Here is a 22368-nt window from a genome sequence, read left to right as displayed (position 1 = left end):
CACGAGAAATAAATATTGACAATTTGGGCTAGCGTACTCAATTCGGATGTTATCGGTTTTACGAATTTTGCCGATGCGACATCTAAGTTGTGTCGTACTATACGTGCGTAAGGAAACGTGTCATAATTGGAAACTTCGATTCGAAAGATAGAAACTGAGCTGATTGATGTCTTGTCATTATTACTAATTTAAAAAAAAAAACACTTTTTCGTATATAAACGTGTCATAATTGGAGACACTTCGATTCGAAAGATAGGAATTGAGCTGATTGATATCTTGTCATTATTACTTATTTAAGAAAAAATGCTTTTCCGAAAATAATTATACCAACATTTTTTTCATATATAAGTAAAAACACGAAAAATCATAAGTAATCACACATTAAACATGTATTTAAAGTGATTGTCTTAAAATTTGACATTATAATTATTACTATTAAAAATGTAATGTAAAGTCTTCAATATCTGTAATATAATGTCTGTCTAGTCGTTAAGATATTTTTATAAAATACGAAGCATGTTGTGTTCTCCTATAATTGTGAGTGCATTGGTATAGGTTAAGTTTTGTGAATGTATTAGTGTAAGTTTTTTGTGTAATAACGTTGGAGATCCTTATAAAATAAAATAAAAAAAATAAAATTATAAAATATCTTAAATAGTACACACCTCAAAGACCTCCTCTCTCGAACGCTTCTGTCGAAGGGAATGCCCACAGGCGGGGGTTGCAGCGCACCCCTACGCGCGTACTGCGCCATGGACGAGTCAGACTCAGATCGGTTTAATCTGCAGACCAGACAACATTCATTAGACAACACAAACATAAAAGACACACATTTCAATCATAGTCAATAGTGCCTCATAGACCGTTATAATATAGCAAAACATTTTGGAGAAAATGTTGCCATTATAAAAAATATATATTTTAATTCATACTCAATACTCCATACAGGAGTATTAGTGACAGAATTATCATTATTGACGACCTCCATGGTCGAGTGGTGTGTACACCGGGTACACTGTTTTCATGAGTACGTCACTCTGAAGTTCCGGGTTCGATTCCCGGCCGAGTCGATGTAGATTATTAGTTTTCTATGTTGTCTTGTGTCTGGGTGTTTGTAGTACCGTCGTTACTTCTGATTTCCATAACACAAGTGCTTCAGTTACTTACATTGGGATCAGAGTAATGTATGTGATGTTGTCTCATATTATTACATATTATATATATTATTATTAGTAAAATCAATTATACTAGAAAGAGAAAAATCTGCCTTTACATTAACATCCGATAAACAACCTAAAGTGAAACGGCAGCTTCTTGGTACCACAATATCAAAACATATAACTATATATATATATAAATATATATATAAAAGGTTGTAAGGTCTCACCTGCAAATGTACTGGCCTTTGCTGATGCTCTGAGGTTGAGGCGAGAACGTTTGAGATCGTTTTATAGTCGCGAGCGACTCTTCAGGGTTTGAGCTAACTTGTTGACTTTTGCTGAAAAATAAATAAAAACTATTATTTTTTTTGCCTGTTAACCATCACGAGATAAATTGCAAAATAAACCAATTGATCAATTGTGATTAAACAATGGGGTTAGTCATCAATAAATCCATCAATCCAATAAACGTTTTTTATTTAGCTTTAAATGTAAATCATGCGTTAGTTTAATATACAATGTTAACGAATATATACACTAACATTGTGTTTCCATGCCATGCTGCACACTTTCCATGCATTTTTTTAAATATCAATATTTACAAAATTACATCAGCCAAGTAATTCATTCTAGATGGCAAAAGTCCCTTTCAATATGACACATGAACTTTGGGTGATATCTTCGAAAACTTTAAACAAAATATTAATATGTAAGTGTGCACACTCTGATCAAAGCCTTATCGGACACAATGCAAACATACCTACGTTACAATATTTACAGATATGTATTTTTGGACGGTATATAACTATTTCTCTAAGGCCATATCCACGTGAGGCTTGCCGTCGGCTTCCCGCCTCATTAAGTATCTGGAGGAAGCAGAAATACATTTTCTAGGGACCCTTTTAAACGGATCCAGTAATCTGTACTAGAGCTCATCAAGTATCAAAATCGTATACATTTTGTCGCACTATATATATACTTTTTGTCGGACTTTACGTCAAAAGATATTCTGTGATATAATGTTCTAGAATCTACTTGGTAATTATATTGGTATACACAATGATAACGATTACCAATTCCAAGCAGTTAAAATAATGATATAAAAGAGAAACCATTCGAATTATCGATAAATGACAAATTGATTCATGATAAAATATAAAAGGAACATCTAAAGAAAAAAAAAAGAAAAGCCTGTACAATAAAAAATATAAATTAAACACAATTTTTGTCTAATTTGTGTACCTTCACCAATCCACCACCATTATACATCACCACATTAACTAACCTAACTTACATTTCACCATACCATACTATTGTATGGTCTACTATACTATCATAGCAGTATTAAAGACTCGCTGATAATAGGTAAGTAAAATGTGCGAGCGAGACAGCATCACAGTGATGCTACTCACTCGTATCGGTATAAATAAAAAGAGCAAAAGAAACCACAATATATTCCTTTATCAATAAGAATAATTACAAAGACAATGACTCAAAATTTACCGATAAGCGTTGTACTGGAGACAGCGAGTCTTTAATACAGATATATATATATATATATATATATATGTCTCTATTATCTATGGGTGATGGTAAGTGATCACCATCACCCATAGACAATGACGCTGTAAGAAATATTAACTATTCCTTACATCGTCAATGTGCCACCAACCTTGAGAACTAAGATGTTATGTCCCTTGTGCCTGTAGTTACACTGGCTCACTCACCCTTCACCCAAAACACAACAATACTGACTACTGTTATTTGGCGGTAGAATAACTGATGAGTGAATAACAGACGGGCTTGCACAAAGCCCTACCACCAAGTGAATAATACGAATTGAAGCGAGATAGATGTACATACCGTCGATGCAGCTGTCTCGCTCCCTCAGGACAGAAATTGCACTCGGTATTCGTCTCCTTCTCGGCGGTTGCGGGGTGTAAGTACTCGTCCTCCAAAGTTATCTCCTCTTCAGGAATGTAATCTTCGAACGAATCCTCTTCAACGATCTGCGCGGGAAATTACTAATTAGGGAATTGTTATATGAATAACAGCCTCACACCAGCCTGTGGGTACCCTTACAGGGTTATGTAGAGGAAATTAAAATCAAATACTCTTATGATGTTAGCGAACTGTTCTTATCATCATAGAAATGAAAAAAATCTTTGGTCTTAGACATTGTGTTAGATAAATGGACAAATGGTTGAAGGTATGCATGCAGCATAAAAGGTACTGTGGTTGATGTAAGGGTTATGTAGAGGAAATTAAAATCAAATACTCTTTTGGTGTTAGAGAACTGTTGCAATCATCATAGAAATGACAAAAATATTTGGTCTTAGACATTGTGTTAGATAAATGGACAAATAATTGAAGGCTGCATGTATAAAAGGTAAACTTTTTAAATTTTAGGTAAGTTAATCTTACCTGATTTAAAGGTTCCCTTGACTCCTCGTCTTCGGAGGCAGAGTTCTCACAGTCCACGTTACATTCCGCACTGGTCATGCTCTCTGGTCCTGTTAGACAACCAAAATAAAACGTTAAAGTACCAGAATCACGAAACCTAAATTTTTAGACTTAAAATTTTTATTTTAACACATGTTGATATGTTGGAACATATCCTATTGAGTTTATTTTTAAAGTATCATAATTTAATCGATACTAATATTATAAATGTTAAAGTAACTTTATCTGTCTGTGTGTCGATCTTTCACAACCAAACCAACGAACCAAATTTGATGAAATTTGTCAAGCAAGCTTAAACTCCAAATAAGACATATATACTTTTTTTGTCTAACACATGACAATCAACTCCAAAACAACACTATAACAAGCGAAGTCGCGGGTAACAACAATTATGACTATAAAAGTCGTAGAATAGTTGTTTTTTTTTACAACATCCAACGAAATAAATGTTACAAGCCAAACTTATCACAGATTAGATTTAAATAATAGAAAATAGATTTTATCTAAATCTATGTCTCACCTCTGTTCCTCGTGAGGGTTGAGGTCTGCGAACTAATGACAGTGGATTCGTCGGAGCTCTCGTCTCGTCTCATGCTTCTAAAACTCAACACATTGTACCATTTCTGGGACACGGTATCCGGGTCGAAGTCCGCTAAGCTGACTTGCGTGCAACCCTGCAAAGCGATTTAGTCTTTAATATATATGCCACAATAGCAAAATTCGTCTGAATTTATTAAAAACTTATCAGTTATTAAATCGCTCTCGCCTGTGTATTCATCACATGGCACTCAAGGCTTATAGCCGAATACTCGAATTTGGCTAATATCATCATTTGAAATAATTACTTGAATTAATTTGACAATTAAGGACACCTATATTTTTGTAATATAATTAACATTATTTAATACAAAATAATAATTAAAAGAGGGTTTGGAACATATTCCACCACGCTGTTCCAATGCGGGTTGGTGGAATGCACATGTGGCAGAATTTCGATGAAATTAGACACATGCAGGTTTCCTCACGATGTTTTCCTTCACCGCCGAGCACGAGATGAATTATAAACACAAATTAAGCACATATATATAGTGGTGCTTGCCTGGATTTGAACCCTTGGAATATGTTCCAAACCCTCTCCTTAATGGAAGAGGAGGCCTTATCTCAGCAGTGGGAAATGTACAGGCTGTTACTTTACTTTACTTTTTTTTTAATAATTTAAAAATATTCGAAAAAAATATATCAAAGACATTTATTACAGTTAATTTGTACTTACCAAGCATTCGGCTCCTGCAGCTAAATTCAGCTGTAGCGTTGCAGCCCTCAACGCCCTGGGTCCCAGAGATGCTCTCTGGTTTTTCCTCCACAGCAGAGTGGCACCCCGCCATGCTAAGGCGGTGGTACTGAAGGCGATACCTCCGCCACCACCCATTACGAGCGCGCCTCGGACTGCCCTAGAAAGTTAAAAATTTTACTTAGTATTACATCACATTATCATCACGTCTTACGATTGAGTTATATTCTATTATTATCTAATATAACTAGTGACTCTCTTTACATATTAAAAGTAATTTCTGTGAATTGTTGATCTTAATTAATTATTTATACTGGCTTTATTCTTAAAATATTAAGGATATATAGAAGAAATAATAATGGCTCTGACATTGCACCCTTAGGAACACCTAATTTGATGTAAGTTTCACATCAAAATATGAACTAATTATTTCCAATTTATAAATAGATAGCTATATGTTTGAATTATAAGTTATCATTTATCTAAATTAACATATAAAAGTACTTTCTAGTACTTTATTATATACTAAAAATATTTACTACCCAAGTAATATAATTTTGATTAGGATATCATCAACGATTCATTTTATTTCCAATGAAGTTAATTAACAAAGCAAACAATGTTTGATATGAGAATACAACTTACACTTCGGTTTCCATATCGATGTACAAAGCGTGAAGATTCCTAGCTCGCAGGATGCCGATTTCGAGCGCACTCTCGTCGGAACAGTAGCGCAATTTGATCTCAATTTGTGCACTGTTCACTGTAACAACAAAAGGTGACATTAGAATGACATATATTTCAAATCAAATAAAAAATAATAATGACAAAAAACTAAAAAAAAAAATTAACAGCAAAACTAATTGTGCATGTCCATTTACAATGAAAAAAGAGTCTTATGTCTTATAATTTAAGGTTTAATATCACTTACCAGCATTAGCTGCGTCTCCAGCTTGCGCGGCTTCGAATACACCGGAGTCGCCGGCCACCGACTCGTCGCTCACTGCTGCCGATACTGATCTAGTGTTCGTACCTATAAAGTCATTGTATGGATTATTATCTCTATTAATAATAATAAATATATATAAATAGTAGGAAACATCTGTATTTATCAAGTCTTTATAGCTTTGAGTATAACGTCAAAGGTATAGTACGACACAACTTAGATGTCGCATCGGCAAAATTCGTAAAACCGATCATATCCGAATTGAGTACGCTATACCAAATTATCAATATTTATTTCTCATGCGAATATGATCTTTGCACAAACGCAATAACTTGTAATATCATATGACCTGATTTATTCGTCAATTTGACGCGTGGATTTACATGTACTTGCTTACTCTGACGCGTGAATCTATAGCAACGAATAGCGTCGAATGGCGCGATAGGGAGCTATTTCTATTGGTTGTGTAAATCGTCAGTAATCGGTTTTAATTTCATTCCATTGCATTTTCCGATGCTACATCTAATTTGTGTCCTACTATACATCCATGAACCTACATCTATGAATTAAAAAAGATCTAGAAAATTCCATAAGTATCCTTACCACTAGATGACGGAGTTCTCGGTGAGAGCGGTGGCGGGGGTGTTTCCGAAATGGGGGATAGAGGCTCACAGGGTCGTCCAGGACCTTGGAGTTGCACAGGAACTGGAAAAAAAACATAACTGTAATAATCACACTTTCAAAACAATAATACATACTATATACTAGAAGACAATTTGTTTCAAAAGGAGTTATTTTGAAGAATGTTAGACATCTCGATACTCACTTGTAGACAGCCCAGTGACTTCGTTAAGTCCCGTGGCGACGCCTATCCTCATTTCAGCGAGTTTCTCTTCGAGCTCTCTTTGCTGTCGTCTTTGCCTCTCCACCTGTAAACACATTTACAACTTTACTAAGTTTTCGAAAATTAACAAAATAAATGCATGGGAATAAACATTTAAAGATGTATTAATTGTATCAATATGAATAAATACCTGATTATAAGATGGTGGTGGTGGTGGTGGACTGGCTGATGATAAACTGCTCCTTGGTGATAAAGAAGGTTGAGATGGTGAACTACTGGCCCCCGGAGTAGCACTGTCTGGGAAGCTCGCTCCGCGAAGTAATCTATAAGTTAATTATCGCTATAATTAAACATATTTCATCCAAAACTTTAATTTGAAGTAACATACCAAACAAACATGCAAAAGATATAGCATGTTTACTAGATGAATAAAAACTAAAATTTAAAATTATATTGAGCATAATAATTAGCTAGAGAATATTACAAATAAATCCTCAAAATCTTACCTTTCCACTCGTCTATGTAGATCCACCATATCAATAGGTTTGTCGGCTTGAAAGGTACTTGCTATCTGCGGCCCACCGTAAATGTCTGTAAAACTGATACCCGAACTCAATGACCCTTTACTACTCGCCGTAGAAAGGGACCCTAGGCTCGAACTACTGGATACGGACAAAGTAGACGCTGACAACGTCTTCAACTGTCCCTCCAAAGTCGTCATAGACGTCAATGCATCCTTAAGCTGCTGCAACAATAACTGTTTCTCTTCGTGTAGCCTCAACCTGTCCGCTATGCATTTATTCGACATTTCGAACGCATTCTTCAAATCTTGTTCTAATCTCTTGCATTCTGATTGGATATCACTCATTTCTTGTTTCGATCTCGTCCTCGGAGTTATACTCCTCAGTTCACGTAAGAGCTGCTCTTTCTCTTGAAAAAGTAGAAGTCGATCTTTATCAGATTCCGCTTGACCCGGTTGGACTTTGTCCTCCAGATCAGCAAGCTGTTGCTGGATTTGCTGTATCCGTTTTCTAGCTTCATCGTATTGTAGGCGAACCCGCGCCATTTCCGCTAGTCTTGTGCCAATAGGGACTAAGTCCGCACATAAATCAGTTTGGGAGGCAGTGCTCAATTTCTCCTGGGGTAAGCTCAGTGTTGAGAGATCGGGCGAAGCGTCCGCTAATTGCAGCCTCGTTAAATCATCTTTCAACTTAGCCAGCGATTGCATAAGATCAGCCCGCTCTTTTTCACCTGAGGTAAGAGATTTCTGAACGTTCTTCAATTCGGTCATTATCGCTTGAGCTTCGGTTATATTATAACATCCTTGCTGAGAGCTCAATTTTTGCTCCACTCTGAAAGAAAAACATGAAAATGAAATCAATTTTGTATAGAAACAGTCCGTATCTGTGTTTCGATAGCCGCACACAATGGTGAACAGAAATAAAATCGGACACCCCGACATCATCAATCATAATTGACCCATTGACCTGAGGCCACTCTAATAAATCATGCATCAACGAGTAGATATCGAAATAGCTCGTACGAGACTTGGGGTTTTCTAGAATCACCAGAAATTATGCTAAAAGAATTTATATAGAACTACCATTTATATTATTTACTAAACACCTTTGAAAATTTTTATATGTGATTACTGAAAGAGCCACATTTATTTTGGAAATTGTTTTGATTTAATATCCTTCTGACTTCTGTGAAAAAGAGTAAAAAGTTTCTCAATATTTGATGAGTTTAGTTAAATTACACGACACGTGTATGATGATGACAGCTTCACTTAATTGTAAAATGACGATTCAAAAGTGCTTGTAAGAGCCTACTTGAATAAAGTTTATTTTTATTTGAATTTGATATAAAAGCTTAAAACATAGTTTCAATAAAACTCACTCAGCAAGCGTGTCAACCCCTCTCCTGGCACACGCCACCTCTGCCCTGGCCTGTCTCAGCTCCTTCCTCAACTGCGCGACTCTACCGCGCGCTTGAGTGACCTCAGACCGAAGTAGTTCGGGATCGTGACGTGACGTCGTTGATGTAGTCGTCACGGATGTTGTTGATGAACACACTGTATGATAAATATTATATATATAACATTAAAACATTTACTTCCATTGTAGATCTTTAAAAAAATTTGTGCAACATAATATTTGGTTATTTATCTACATATTTCATTTTATTTATTAATTTATAATCAAGACATTATAATTTATAATATTACTAGATAATATATTTGTCGATGTTTAAATATTCAAATATATATATAATAATAATTCCTCTTTCAAACCGGTGGAAATTACTTAATAAAAATAGTAAAAATAAGTTCGATTCAAACACACTTCGAGCCTCCGTGTAACTGACCTTTTGAACATGGATAATCGCATATCCTATTGTGCACGGTGTATTGTATAGAATTGTATAAGGAATTGAATGCAACTCCGAGCCATTGAGAATTGTGTGGGGGACCAAAAAGCTTGATTCGTAACTTTACCTAAACAATGCCTTTTATTTGGAATTTCTGTGTGTGCAGGTAAGGTAAGACTTGAGCTAGCTTCATTATGATTTTTATTTCATGTCGTAAAAATATATCTAGTTGTAAAAATAAATTATTTAAATGTTACTCGAAAGATTATATTTTAAATGTAATGTTAAAATGAACTCTCATTTTTTAAAAGAGACTTCACTCATAGTAACGATTTAGTTATTTTTAACGGTATAAGCGTAATAATGTTCTAATTTTTATAATAAAAGTGAATATGGCGTCGGCGATATTTATAGCAATTTAAAAAAAATATGGACGCACGAATTTTATGTTATGCAGTATTATTAATGTAACCTTTCAATCAATAATAAAATTAAAACATTCAAGTCTTTTAAACAGCCGTCTACTCTAGCAATCCCAGATTTTCCTACTTTCTAGCAAAAAAATAGGCAAAACTGCGCTAATACTGCGCTTTCGTGAGCAGTCCGAGTCGGAACGAATGCCGATACTAGGTAATGAAAGTACAACTAAAAGATCACAGATAAAATGATCGGAATGCCTGCTTTACTTGCTGCGTAGACAACTTTTCTTCACTTTACATTCGCGATACATTGTGATAAACTACTACAACTATCCAGATAGTGATATAATGTATTTGAAGATACTCACGGCTTGTTCTTGATGCAGCGAGGGTGGACAGGGCATTATTTAGGTGCTTGTACTCGTCTTGAGCTAGACACAGCCTCTGCTTTTTGACATCGTACATCTCCCGCTTTGCCTGTTGACAATAAAAAAAAAATATAAATAAAATAAACAACAACAACAACAGCCTGTAAATTCCCACTGCTGGGCTAAAGGCCTCCTCTCCCTTTGAGGAGAAGGTTTTTGGAACATATTCCACCACGCTGTTCCAATGCGAGTTGGTGGAATACACATGTGGCAGAATTTCTATGAAATTTGTCACATGCAGGTTTCCTCACGATATTTTCCTTCACCGATGAGCACGAGATGAATTATAAAGACAAATTAAGCACATGAATCAGCGGTGCTTGCCTGGGAACCCGCAATTATCGGTTAAGATGCACGCGTTCTAACCACTGGGCCATCTCGACTCAAAAACTATATAAATAAAATATATGTAGAATATTTTAGAGAATCTTTATCGAGATCGCATCGATTGTAAACTTTAATATGTTCATGAATTTCGCTTAGCTCGTAACTATCGTATTTTGAATTATCCCTTTATTTCGGGACCGCGCCATCCGTTTTTGTAACTACTTAAAATAAGTTTGCCTAAAAAAGTAACTACATAGTTGCCGAATATACATTCCGAACCGATAGTAGCTATACATTCCACAGACATGTATTTATTTTGTGGTAGGGCTTTGAGCGAGCCCGTCTGGGTTATACATAGACTCATCAGATATACCGTCAAACAGCAATACTTAGTATTGTTATGTTCCTTATTGAAGGGTGAGTAAGATAGTATAACAGAGCTAAGGTGGTATGTCCCTTGGGGATTTAACAACTTAGCTCCTATGGTTGATGGCGAATTGCAAGGTAAGATAAATTCATTTTGCGTATATGTTGTTTTCCCGCCAGCAGTGTTTGTAGCAGCAGTATTGATAGATTATTGTTAAGAATGTGTCGTTTATCAATTTTCTTGGTTTCACAGCATCACCAGAAATGGGAGTATGGAAACTCAACTAGATGTGGCTATATCATTCTCCACCAGTGCGAGTCTCCACAACATACTTAACTCATCTATTATAGAAATGGAATACTTAAGTATCGACAGCAAAATGTCATATACGTATCACAACCATTTACAAATTCCGCGCCAAAAATCGTTTGCGGCGTACATAACTCCAAATACATTGGATAAATGAATATTAAAGTATGTTCATTTATAATTAGAATGATTCGTTACACAATTAAGATATATATGTAAATATACATTCGATTACAAGAAAAGCTGTTGATAAAGATTATTGAGAAACGTGTTTTTGTGTGTATATCTTAAAGACTTTTATAAAAAAATGTTAGAAATTACAAAATACATAAAATTATTATACACCTATTTCACGTTTTCACATTAAACTGTTAAACATTTGCCTAATAAATATTAATTACTTCCGACGCCGATGTTAAAATATACAATTGGTTGGAATTTTTAGTGTGTTTTTTGCAAATTTTAATTCGCTGTATTATTTTAACAGCGTATAAGTAAACATAATAGCGATCGCAAACTCGAATGTGTAATAACTATAAGTTATGCTATATTTAAATTCTCAAATTATTTTAAGAATTTTAGTTATCTATACATCGTTTGTCAACACGAAATATTGTAAAAAGTGTTGATTTTTAGAAAAGACGTGTGATGAGTTTTTTTTGTTTGAAATCAGATCATATCGTTCTAGTATGTAATATTAAGTTAAAGAAAATACTACATTCTTTGGTAATATACATTCGAATCCCTGGTCACGATACTTCACAGGTAAGTACGAAATTCATCGAGTCACCACTAAAATTAACGAATCATTAGAGCAGAATTCCACCAGGTATTTTTTGCGACCGACATAAATACGGTATTATACATACTGAGCAACAACTTTTTGCTCGGAATGCGTATAAAAAGTAACCTCATCACTCGTACACATATCCGGTTTTGCCTAAAGAAATCAAAATGTTATACAGCCACCCGTCTATAGGAGTATATAAAGATTTTTTATAACGGATCGAATTCGTATTGAAAATTTAATTTTATGTTATACATCGAATTATTTGGTGCGATTATATTTACAGTGAACAGCCTCAACGATCCCGTCATCCTGCCGGCGTGTTGAAGCCGGCTCCATGTGTGCGGCGGACACTGCGGGAAGGTTCCATTTCTGCTGAGAACTTGAGTCGCCACGTAACCTTGACCTTCGTAGTATGGTACTTCGGACACCGGCACTAAACGCACTTCCGCGGAACGAATTTGACGCACTGACAAAATGTTTTCATAGATCGCCTCGTCCTCGAGGTTCTGACCCTCCGGACAGAGGCGGTATCCGTACTCGCGGCTGATCTCGTCTAAGTTAGCGTACTCGGGACGCTTTCGCAGCTCGTCCAAGTTTTGGTACTGGGGTTCATCGCGGACGCATAGACCGGCAGGACGAGCAGAGGTAGGGTCCACGCAGACTCCGTACTCTGGCGGCTCGTTGCGCACCATTCTCGCTAAATGTCGCGCGCCGAAACATCCTCTACACCAGGTGTGAGTATCGACGGAAGCGGCACGGGCGCGGAAGGTTGGCTCGAGCTCCGGCTCGGGAGGCGGCGGCTGGGACCACATAGTGAGCGCCCGCCGCAACGGACACATCTTAACCCCCAAAAGGGCGCGCGTCGACTGGCGCGGGCGCGCGGTGCTCGGATGGCGCGCAGTGGAATGCGCCCGCGCCGCCGAAAGAATGCAATCTCGGGCGCATTTCGGAGGTCGATCTCTCCGAAGAGCCGGCGTCCGCGCCCGCTCCCGCCTCCCGGGCCGCGGCCATCTGTCGTAATAAGTTCGACGAAACGCGAGCCCGCCGCGGCCCGGCCCGGCCGACGCCGTAACGGACCCCTGTGACCTCGTCCCGTGTCCTCCGCACGCGAATCATTCACCACCTCACGAATTCCAGAACAATTTAATTTTAAATCCCGATATTAAATCAACCGAATACCCCTCAGTTTTTGCAATGCGACTAATTACCGGTCAGTAAACAATTGTCGTAATCGCCTCTGAACGTCGGCGACAGGACAGCGGCTCGGAATGCAAAAAAGCTGACAATTTCACATATGGCGGCGCGTCGCAATGAGGCGGTTACGCGCAGTTAGCGGGCGATTTTCTCAGATTTTCCACGTAAACAATTTACATGGCTTATTGTTGGTATGCGCGAGATGCGAGCATGCGAGCACATCTGGCGGGTGCGTCTGCAGGTAGACGCGGGCATTTTTGTTCCGGAATTCCTTTACACGCATTTGCAATCCCGTCCCGGACCATTTCTGCAGCCTCCTACTTGTTATAACGAGCAATCAAACGGTATTTTGACGAATAAATAAAAAAATACATTTTATAGGCCCATTAAAATGTTGCGACAAAGAGCATATTTTAATGCCTTCCATTTCATTTAATCATCTAAGTAAGACTATAACCAGAAGGCATTCTGACAGCGAAATACTTGGAATATTTTTCCACCTAACTAACCACATAATTCCTGAGCTGTATGTACTTACAAGTACATTTTTACGAAGTTATGTAGCGCATGTCGCCTGCTAGGCTATGCCAATGATTATCTTACATTAAACGACTCCTTAAATTGTCGAATTATACAACTATAGTACATATTCTTGTTATTTTATAGCGTTGCTTGTAATTTTGTAGCGTGGTTCGAGAACAAAATTGTAAGTCGACTTCTAAAAGTAATTTAATTCATAACATTCAACTTTAACGAGTTTGTACAAACGGACAGGTAATTTGGCCCGGTGCCACGCTACGTTCGACTAATAGCTATATATTTTTTTGTTAGCCAACTCGAACAGAAATTTACCTAAAGTGAAAATAATGCCATCCAACTACGATCGACAGCTTACGTTCATGACTTGCTTGGAATTTAAACGGCCCGTGTAATATTTACGTATAATTTTTATAGGAAATTTATTATTCTTCTATAAACGTATATGAAAAGAGATCAGTCTTAGCTTTAATGATGCTTAAAGGCGTTATGTTTGACATAATCTTTGAACTTAGCTAAATACATTCGTATAAAGGGAACGCGTTTGTTTTTTTACACAATTTTCTTATTGTTGGAATCTGTAATGCCTTGGGGGTTTTAAGACACATCTGCCTCCCCTGGACCGGTTACATTTCAACTCAAAGTTTTTCCCGTCTCTTTCTAACATCAGATCCTATCCCAATACCTCTTTCTCTTTCATACTCGTAGCCCCACGAAACTAATTTTAGTTTTTTTTCTCGTTTGCCTATCTACTAGAAACGGGTAGAGATTTTCTCCAGTAGCTAATAGTTGTATTATTTATATATAGAGAATTTATATAAATAAAATACCGAATGCGATAGTAAATTTAAATTGCATACTTTGGGCCTGACATATCTTAGTAATAATACCGTCATATAATTGAAAAGTCATATAAAACACATGAAAAACGACTTAACGAACAATTAGTTTAAAATACAAATTATAAGACGCAGACTTATTCAGTGCATACATTGAAAGAACTTTAAATAATTTAATCCAAAACCGCAACAAAAACTAATAATTATATTTTAGAATCAAGTATTGTGCACAAATAATTAAACACAAATATTTTTAAAATATCTGTAAACTAGTAAGAAACTAATTATCATGTCATCGCCGAGGTTTTAATTTACAATGAAATTTATATATCGTATACATCGGCTACATTTCAAAATTGATTTTAATTATTACCTTGTTATTATACAATAAGATATTTATATATATTTGTAAATTTGCCAAGACAGCCAGGTAAGGCTATGAGCACAACCTTGCAAAGTAAACTTGGTGCCGCCTAGTTCCCTACTGTAACAAGACTAGTAAGCCATGATGATATCCAAAACCAAATATATAAGAACTTCCGAAAAACGTCACTCCTATTACAAAAACCTGGCATCACCAGTGTACACCGGTCTAACGCTTTCTTGACTTTTAATAAGGGTTGGAATATTCTATTACCACACAGAAGAATTCGTTCATTTCATAAATATATATCAATCACATGATACATGTTTCACTTGCCAAACTCGAACTCGCAATATATGTTAACGATTCACGTGTTTCAACCACTGTTCTCAGCTAAGTACATGACAATAAAGCTATTTTATACGTACACATATCATGTAATAAATAACAAGACCTCGCAAGAATATACAATGATATATCTATAAATATTTCATTATAAATTTATATTATATAATCCCATTTGTTGTCATAAATATTCCACACTATTGTTAATGCACATTACACAATTGTATGCTAGGAATGTTATGTTGATTGATATATAAACATAACACTATTACATGTGACGTTCGCTTTGAGTTGAATATTGTACATGAAAATAACTATGAATTCGATATATGCCTGTAATAAATCGAATTTATACAGCCAGAAAGTATTTCTATTACAAAATATTTTGGTAATATAAACTCTTTTCGACGTAAATTAATTTAAAAATGATATTCTATATATCAAAAACGACCTAGCAGTTGTTTCATATCCAAAATGCAGGTTGCCAGTGGTTTTTTTATTGCCTTCGGCATCGGCCAGCTTGGATGCGATTAAAATTCCTCGCTGGCCTCACGCCTGCCGGCCCTTAGGCCTCTGTTACACTGTTAGGCTGTCTGCCTAAATATACTAAATTAATCAAAACTACTAAATAATAACTGATTAACAAAAATATTCTTATCATTAAACTGCTATCGTATAACTAAAAAAAAAAAACAAGTTCAGTAAAATTCTAGAAAATATACTAAAACATTTTCTTGTTATTTTGAAATAGTATGATATTATTATTATTAAAAAATATTTTAATTTAAAATATAGTTCCATATTAGAAACACAAACTTAAAGCTAACCCTAATGTATGCAGTATAAAGTATAGGTACGATAAAGAAAAAAAAAAGATTGATCATAAAAAAATATATAATTGTAAATCTCTCTTCCAAAGTAATCTAGAAGTAACGGTATAGCTTCATTATAATCTTACAAGAAAACTATAAACAGATTGAAATGATAGAATACATGAGTACTGACAACGAGTCATCAAATCGAGACGGCGTATATTACGAGAATATAGATTTAGTTTATTTTTATAATAAAAAAATGTAACATGCATTTGGAGATTATTTTCTATGTAAGAAACAATCTAGAAGCAAACGCATATGTTTATATTGCATGTTCTTAGAAGACCATGACTATAATAGTACATTGTCTGTGGAACCATGCATGGGAATCGAACCCGTGTGCGTCGATCACTGGCGGCGCAAGTCAAACGCGTCAACAATACAACCATCTGGCGTTATCAACTTCGAACGAATTTATCGAACACATTCCGAATTCAATTTGCTACACATTCTATCCATCAATCCAACAAAAGGCAATACAAATGATTTTCATATTAATATACTCCCGAATGCAGTCTAGCGTTACACGTGATTATCCCCCGAAGCATCGAGCAATGGAAAAAAGATAAAAAAAGAAAAAAGTAAAAAAAATATGACAGAAGGCCGGGGCGGGTGAGGCGCGGGCGCACGAAACGTTCGCTTTGACGTTTTCGTTTTTTTTTTTTTTCGTTCATATTATTATTGAGCCAACGAGCGCTCCCGGTGTTACGGAGAAAGAATGCGCCACAGAACACACTAAAGACAGACGCGGCATATATTATTACCACGCTTGTACTTTATAGTTTGCATGACAGCTATGGTAATTGAATTCGTAATCGTATACAATGTAAAAAATAGTCTCTGCTATAATATATACGTGAATTTTAATAACTCGGAGAGTTTTACAATTAAGGCACGGTGTTAAGTTTATATTGAAAACTAAGTCTTGTGTCTGAACACATAAATATTACGTACGTATAGTAAGGATTAGTTGCGGCTGTAAAACTTTTTACAATCTTATTAAAAGTATTTTATGTACGTCTAGCGTGTAATGAACTTTACTACTGGTTTCGTATACACGGAGTCATATAACAAATTAACTTCAAACCTCGTACAGTTATCGAATTCCATAAATATTTTATAGCAATCAACCTATCATTTATAATATTTATCAAATTCTGAACGGCCATTACAAGATAATTGCATTTTAAACTATATGAAATGACACCATTCGTTTCTCGCAATTAGAAAATGTATTCGGAAAGTCATTTATTAATGTTATCGTTTACAAATTATACAATAAATCAACTGTACTGAAACCCAAGCAATACTCAACCTCCATGGTGAATATTTATTCAAATTCCTTTTTCTATTTCGGTGTATTCGAAAAAAAAAAAGCTAAGCTATGTGAATATTTTGCTATTATTGGAATATGTTAATTAACCAGTTATTCGATATTAAAATTACCTTGTGATTGTGAATATATAAAATTAATTCGATTAAATCAAACGTTTAAAATTCCAGAGGAATATCGGCCATTTAAAAAATAGCCACCGAGCGTTTTATCTCATCAGTTAAAAAACGAGAGGCAGAAAATTCCGTAGTATATTAAATAGCATATAATTACATATAAATAGCTTCATATGATATAGGCGAAGTATCGGTATGATTCCATCGTGTTGCCGCTCTACCTGCCATCTACAAGTATCTCAGGAATGCGGTGAAAAAAAGGGAAAAACCCTCGTGAGAATTGAATAAAAAAGCTATTCTTAGATCAAGTTGGGAATCTCTGCTTCTAGGAATTCGCGTGCCAGCCTTTCCTTTGTTTAGGGTCCCATAATGGTCTATTGTATGGAATAAGGTAATGCTTGAACGGTTTTTGGTTATATTTTCGATTTACGTTCCGGTAATACTATTTACGATTTTATAATATAAGTTACGCGTTCTCAAGAATTTTTTATTTAGAACATATTTTGATATTTTTGATTTGTATTTATTTACGATGTGTAGTTTAATACACATATTTTGAAATTGCAATAAATATAATTTATGCAATATATTATTAACCGACCAAGCTTAAAATTCCGTTCTTAATAACACAGTTACAAGTAATTATGACATATGCGTATTTTATCTATATCTATTTATAATGAAGCTAGTTATTTTTGAACGGACGAACTTGAAATATAAGTTCGAATTTTAAAATCAAGTAAAGGAGTAATGAAAATATAAACTAAAACAGCTAACCTCACTCATTTTAAGTTATTGTGATGCATTTGATTATGAAACCCAGAGGAAACAAGTAGTCTATTTTTTTATTTGTAGATTAGGTATGCGGACTTGCAAATGGGCTACCTGATGGTAAGTGGTGACCACTTACCACATTAGAGCCGTAAGAATTTTTAAGCATTCCATACAGCGCCAGTGCGCCACCAGTCTTGGAAACTCTGATTTCATGTCTCTTGTGCCTATTTTTACACTGGTTCATGCTTATCCTCTAAACATTCCTCAACTGTTTATCGAATTATGATGAAACTTTAATGCGATATTCTGAGTATACAAGGTTCTAACCAAAAAAAAATTATATGCTTGTAAAAAAATAATTAAAAAATATTTATTTATTTACATTTTATGTAAACGTTTTACATAAACTTTTATTCTGTCCGTGCGAAGCCAAGACAAGTAGCATATAGTTACTTTTAACAAAATACATTCAATATAAATAATTTACATCTAACATTATACTCGAATCTATTTTGAACTTAGATAAAATCGCAGCGGCTAGAGATACTCATTTCTACACTAAGTTACTAAGTAACAAGCCGTTACGTTCTAACAAGGGGCGTTTATAGCCGTGTCCCTCGAGGCTCTAGTTTTGTTAATACATCTAAGTCCACTACTTGCAGACCTTGCTGTTACAAATTGAATAAATCAATGCGAATATTATTTATTGGTAATTTAATGGTAACAATGTTATTATTATTACAATTGGGTTACAGGCAAAAAAAATACCATCACTACAAATATTATTAATTATATATACGATTTTTTTGTTTTATCCTTCTTTACGCAAACAATATAGGTATGAGAATAGTTATCACCTACCACTTGCCTTATATAAAAAGAGGTTGCAGGTGTCAAGTACATTATTCCGGGATAAAGAGTAAGCTATGTCCTACTCCAAACTATAATCTATCTCTGAGTTAAAACCCATTCAGATCCATTCAGGCGGTCTGGTGTGATTCGAGAAACAAATATTCAACAGCCTTCGCAATTAAAATATTAGAAACAGCGCAATAGTAACGCATATATAGCGTCTAAATAACAATAATCTATAACATATAATATGGAAAAAAGTTCATAAATATTTAACCATAGTTATGTTTTTATTAATAAAACTTAAAAACATTGCTTATTTTAAAATGTCTAGTAGGTATTTCCATTAGGGCCATGACTAAATTAATTATTAGATCATTTATAACAATTAGCTACACATTTAAGTTTAGTGCGCCCACGCATAGCTTGATAAATGACGGGTGTGCCTCTTAAGGAATGCACTTAAAATATTATAACAGTTGTATCCGCGGTTTCTTTCGAATATCTTTACAAAATCGACCCCCTTCGGTTTTTACGACCAATATTAGTATATAATTAAATATTCCTTGAATAATTGCATTGTAAAAACAAAATCTTAGCGCAAACCTTTGTTTGTACGAAAACAAACGTTTTTAAATAATAACTTCTTACAGCATACTAGCGACCCGCCCCGGGTTTGCACGAGTGTAATACTCATAACAAATATTTTACTAGAAACATCTAAAATTATCAGTGTGTTTTTTCTATATTGTCCATGTATTATTAGAAAAACTTTCCTCTCGAATTCTCTCTATATTTATTAAAAAGTCGTATCAAAATCTATTGCGTAATTTTAACTTTTTTTATACTATACAATGAAACCAAATATGTAATGTCTAATTTAGGAAAACAAAAAACGGATTTACCTGGCTATTAAGATTATCTTTTGCTAACTTATTAACTTTAGAATATATTTTACGTCTTTACATAATATAATGTAATTGGAGACAAATTTCAAATTAAACTATTTCAAAAATTAAGTATACGTAAGTTGCGATAAAAACCAAGCCTTTAAGCTTAGCTTGTCAAAATGTTTGTACATCTAAATCCATTTAAAAGGGACTACGCGTATTCAGTTATTGTTATGAAATCACATAATCCAAGTGCGTTTGCTTCAAGGCCCGTATCGGAGGTCGTTCGACATCGTCTGCGCACGCGCACGTCACACTGTAAAAACAATCTCGGGTTACCGTGTAGGGTTGATATGTGGAAGGGTTTTAGGAGGACAAAGGATATGATCATTGCATACCTCATATTATTGTTCTGTATAAAAGGTGTCAACACATACATACATCATTTATGTACAGAACTATAATTATCCCTTCATTATAATAGATTATAATCGTAACGACTATTAGTCAAATGACTAATCGCTATTGTTGCTCGGTATATGGAGGTGTTTATTAACTGTATAAGTCTAGATTACTTTGAAATGTAAAATTTTTGTATAGTAATAAATCAAAATTCTCGTTGACATAATCTGTTTGAAGTAGGTTGTGTAACGGTTATTATTTTACATATATTACAAGAGGTATCTACCGAATCCTGTAGATTTATATTCTAAATATCCTTTTTTAGTTAGAAGAATTTGTTTATCATTGTAGAATCACTTAAGTGTCTTCTTATATCAAAATTAATTTAAATAATTGTATTTGACATGACGGTATTTTTTAAATGTCGAATAAGAGTAACTACTGAGTTTCTTGCCGGTTCTTCTCGATAGAATCTACTTACCGAACCGCTTCACTGAATTGTAAAATGACGATTCAAAAGTGCTTATAATACTTGCTTGGTATAATATTATACATATGTATGCTTTAAAATGCTTTAAAATATATATAAAACACTCTTCAAAACAACATATATATCCAACACAACATTTAAATAATTGATATTAGATTATGATATTTACGAGTTGTGGAAGTAAGTGATAAATAATATCTTCAATATAGATATATTGTTGTACAGACCGGACGTTGTGAGATATGATCAGCGTGTGAAAACTTAATATTTAATTACTTATTGTGATTATCAATAAATTCCATATATAATTTAGTTAAACCACAGTATGTAAAGTCAAGTAGAGTCCACATAAAAATTAAAAACACGAATTAATTAATCTTCTGTATTACCTTTTCATCTCTATAAAATTAATAAGATTATGGTTGTGAGTTTTAAGCATTTTATAAACCAATTTAAATAATATTGTATAGTCTACCTAGCGATTTATCAAAAGGCATTGTTTTCGCGTGGTGACCCTAACGTTTTTATGAGTAACGCAAGCTGAAACAATGCGCACACGCCGAGGCCACGCGGGTCGAGGACGCGCACCCCGTCCTTCGTCCCTCCCCCTCCCCACCAGCCGTCAAGCCTTCGCCACAGAAAACCATTAACGACGAAGAGCTTATAACGAATGCACAATTGGAAAACACCAGCCTCGATTCCCATTTAATCAAGATTAAATCTCTTTGTTTTAATTATTTAAATTCTGTAATGTACGCTAAGAGCAACTAAAATACCGTTCGAAATTTAAAAATGTACTTACAGTCACGAGCACAAGTTTAATACGTAGCGATTGACCTCACGAATTTCGAATCACCCAAGAATAATCCCTTAATACCCGGTTCGGGCAATCACTCAAAAACGTCACCCATCTCCTACTGTACCACATCGGAGTGTTATCCGTCATACGATTATGATATTTGCGAGTACATAATACAGATCATTTTGTTATGCGCCCTTTTTTTATTTTTCCCTTTTGAATTCATGAGGATAGGAATCCGAGGCATGGAATGTGACTTTCACGATCATAAATTGTTGACAACTGACATGGCCTTTGTTAAGTGACATTCTTCGAAGGTTTTTTACCTTTATCTAAAAGCGATACTTTTATTTCAAGCGTTCAGAGATGAGTGGATGTTATGTTGTGTCACTTTAAATATTAGCATTAAGATTATCGTTGATGGTTCAAATTTATACGTGTGTTTAGATTATTGAGATTAACAGCAAGTGAATAACTTAGACGCTTAAAAAAAAAACGTGTTTCTATGGAATAAAAACTTTAGGTCTATAATGGTAATTATGTGTGTAATTTGAATGACTTTATTTAAATATCTATCTCTTAAACTTAAAATAGACGGCGACATGCTAAAGAAGCGTTAGCATAACAACTTTGTTTTACAGAAAAACGTCCTTGATATTTCGTATATAATCACCAATTTTGGACTTATTTTAGTAAGGCTCTTTTAGCTATGTCTTCGTAATCAAATATAAAATGCGTTAAGGGACATATGTTTATTTTTAATTGAATAAAATTAAACTAAATACGAATAAAAAAGTCATAGAATTAACATAAGAAATACATTCCCAATTACGGCAAGACTTTT

At 34.7% G+C, this 22368-nt stretch overlaps 1 protein-coding gene across 3 annotated transcripts in view; it reads right to left on the bottom strand.

Moving 5' to 3' along the window:
• LOC124537790 (protein kibra) overlaps positions 1 to 22368 on the bottom strand; it is a 66803-nt gene that overhangs the window by 2509 nt on the left and 41926 nt on the right. The window contains exons 1-15 of one of the 3 annotated variants that reach the window (XM_047114693.1): positions 11996 to 12568; positions 9862 to 9970; positions 8604 to 8778; positions 7211 to 8056; positions 6895 to 7027; positions 6687 to 6789; positions 6464 to 6565; positions 5846 to 5947; positions 5560 to 5677; positions 4897 to 5074; positions 4144 to 4297; positions 3585 to 3673; positions 3024 to 3169; positions 1388 to 1498; positions 560 to 782 (exon numbers count right to left, since the gene is read on the bottom strand). In XM_047114693.1, the coding sequence (XP_046970649.1) occupies positions 575 to 782; positions 1388 to 1498; positions 3024 to 3169; positions 3585 to 3673; positions 4144 to 4297; positions 4897 to 5074; positions 5560 to 5677; positions 5846 to 5947; positions 6464 to 6565; positions 6687 to 6789; positions 6895 to 7027; positions 7211 to 8056; positions 8604 to 8778; positions 9862 to 9970; positions 11996 to 12553 (3132 nt within the window). In that variant the 5' untranslated portion in view covers positions 12554 to 12568 and the 3' untranslated portion in view covers positions 560 to 574. Of the gene's footprint in view, positions 1 to 559; positions 783 to 1387; positions 1499 to 1920; positions 2027 to 3023; positions 3170 to 3584; positions 3674 to 4143; positions 4298 to 4896; positions 5075 to 5559; positions 5678 to 5845; positions 5948 to 6463; positions 6566 to 6686; positions 6790 to 6894; positions 7028 to 7210; positions 8057 to 8603; positions 8779 to 9861; positions 9971 to 11995; positions 12569 to 22368 lie in introns of those variants that run through there. The other 2 variants (XM_047114694.1, XM_047114695.1) reach the window with 2 other exon arrangements.

Source organism: Vanessa cardui, chromosome 19 (assembly GCF_905220365.1).
Source record: "Vanessa cardui chromosome 19, ilVanCard2.1, whole genome shotgun sequence".
Classification (NCBI taxonomy): domain Eukaryota; kingdom Metazoa; phylum Arthropoda; class Insecta; order Lepidoptera; family Nymphalidae; genus Vanessa; species Vanessa cardui.
Note: the sequence above shows the minus strand (reverse complement) of the source record. Positions and strands in the feature narration are given on the sequence as shown.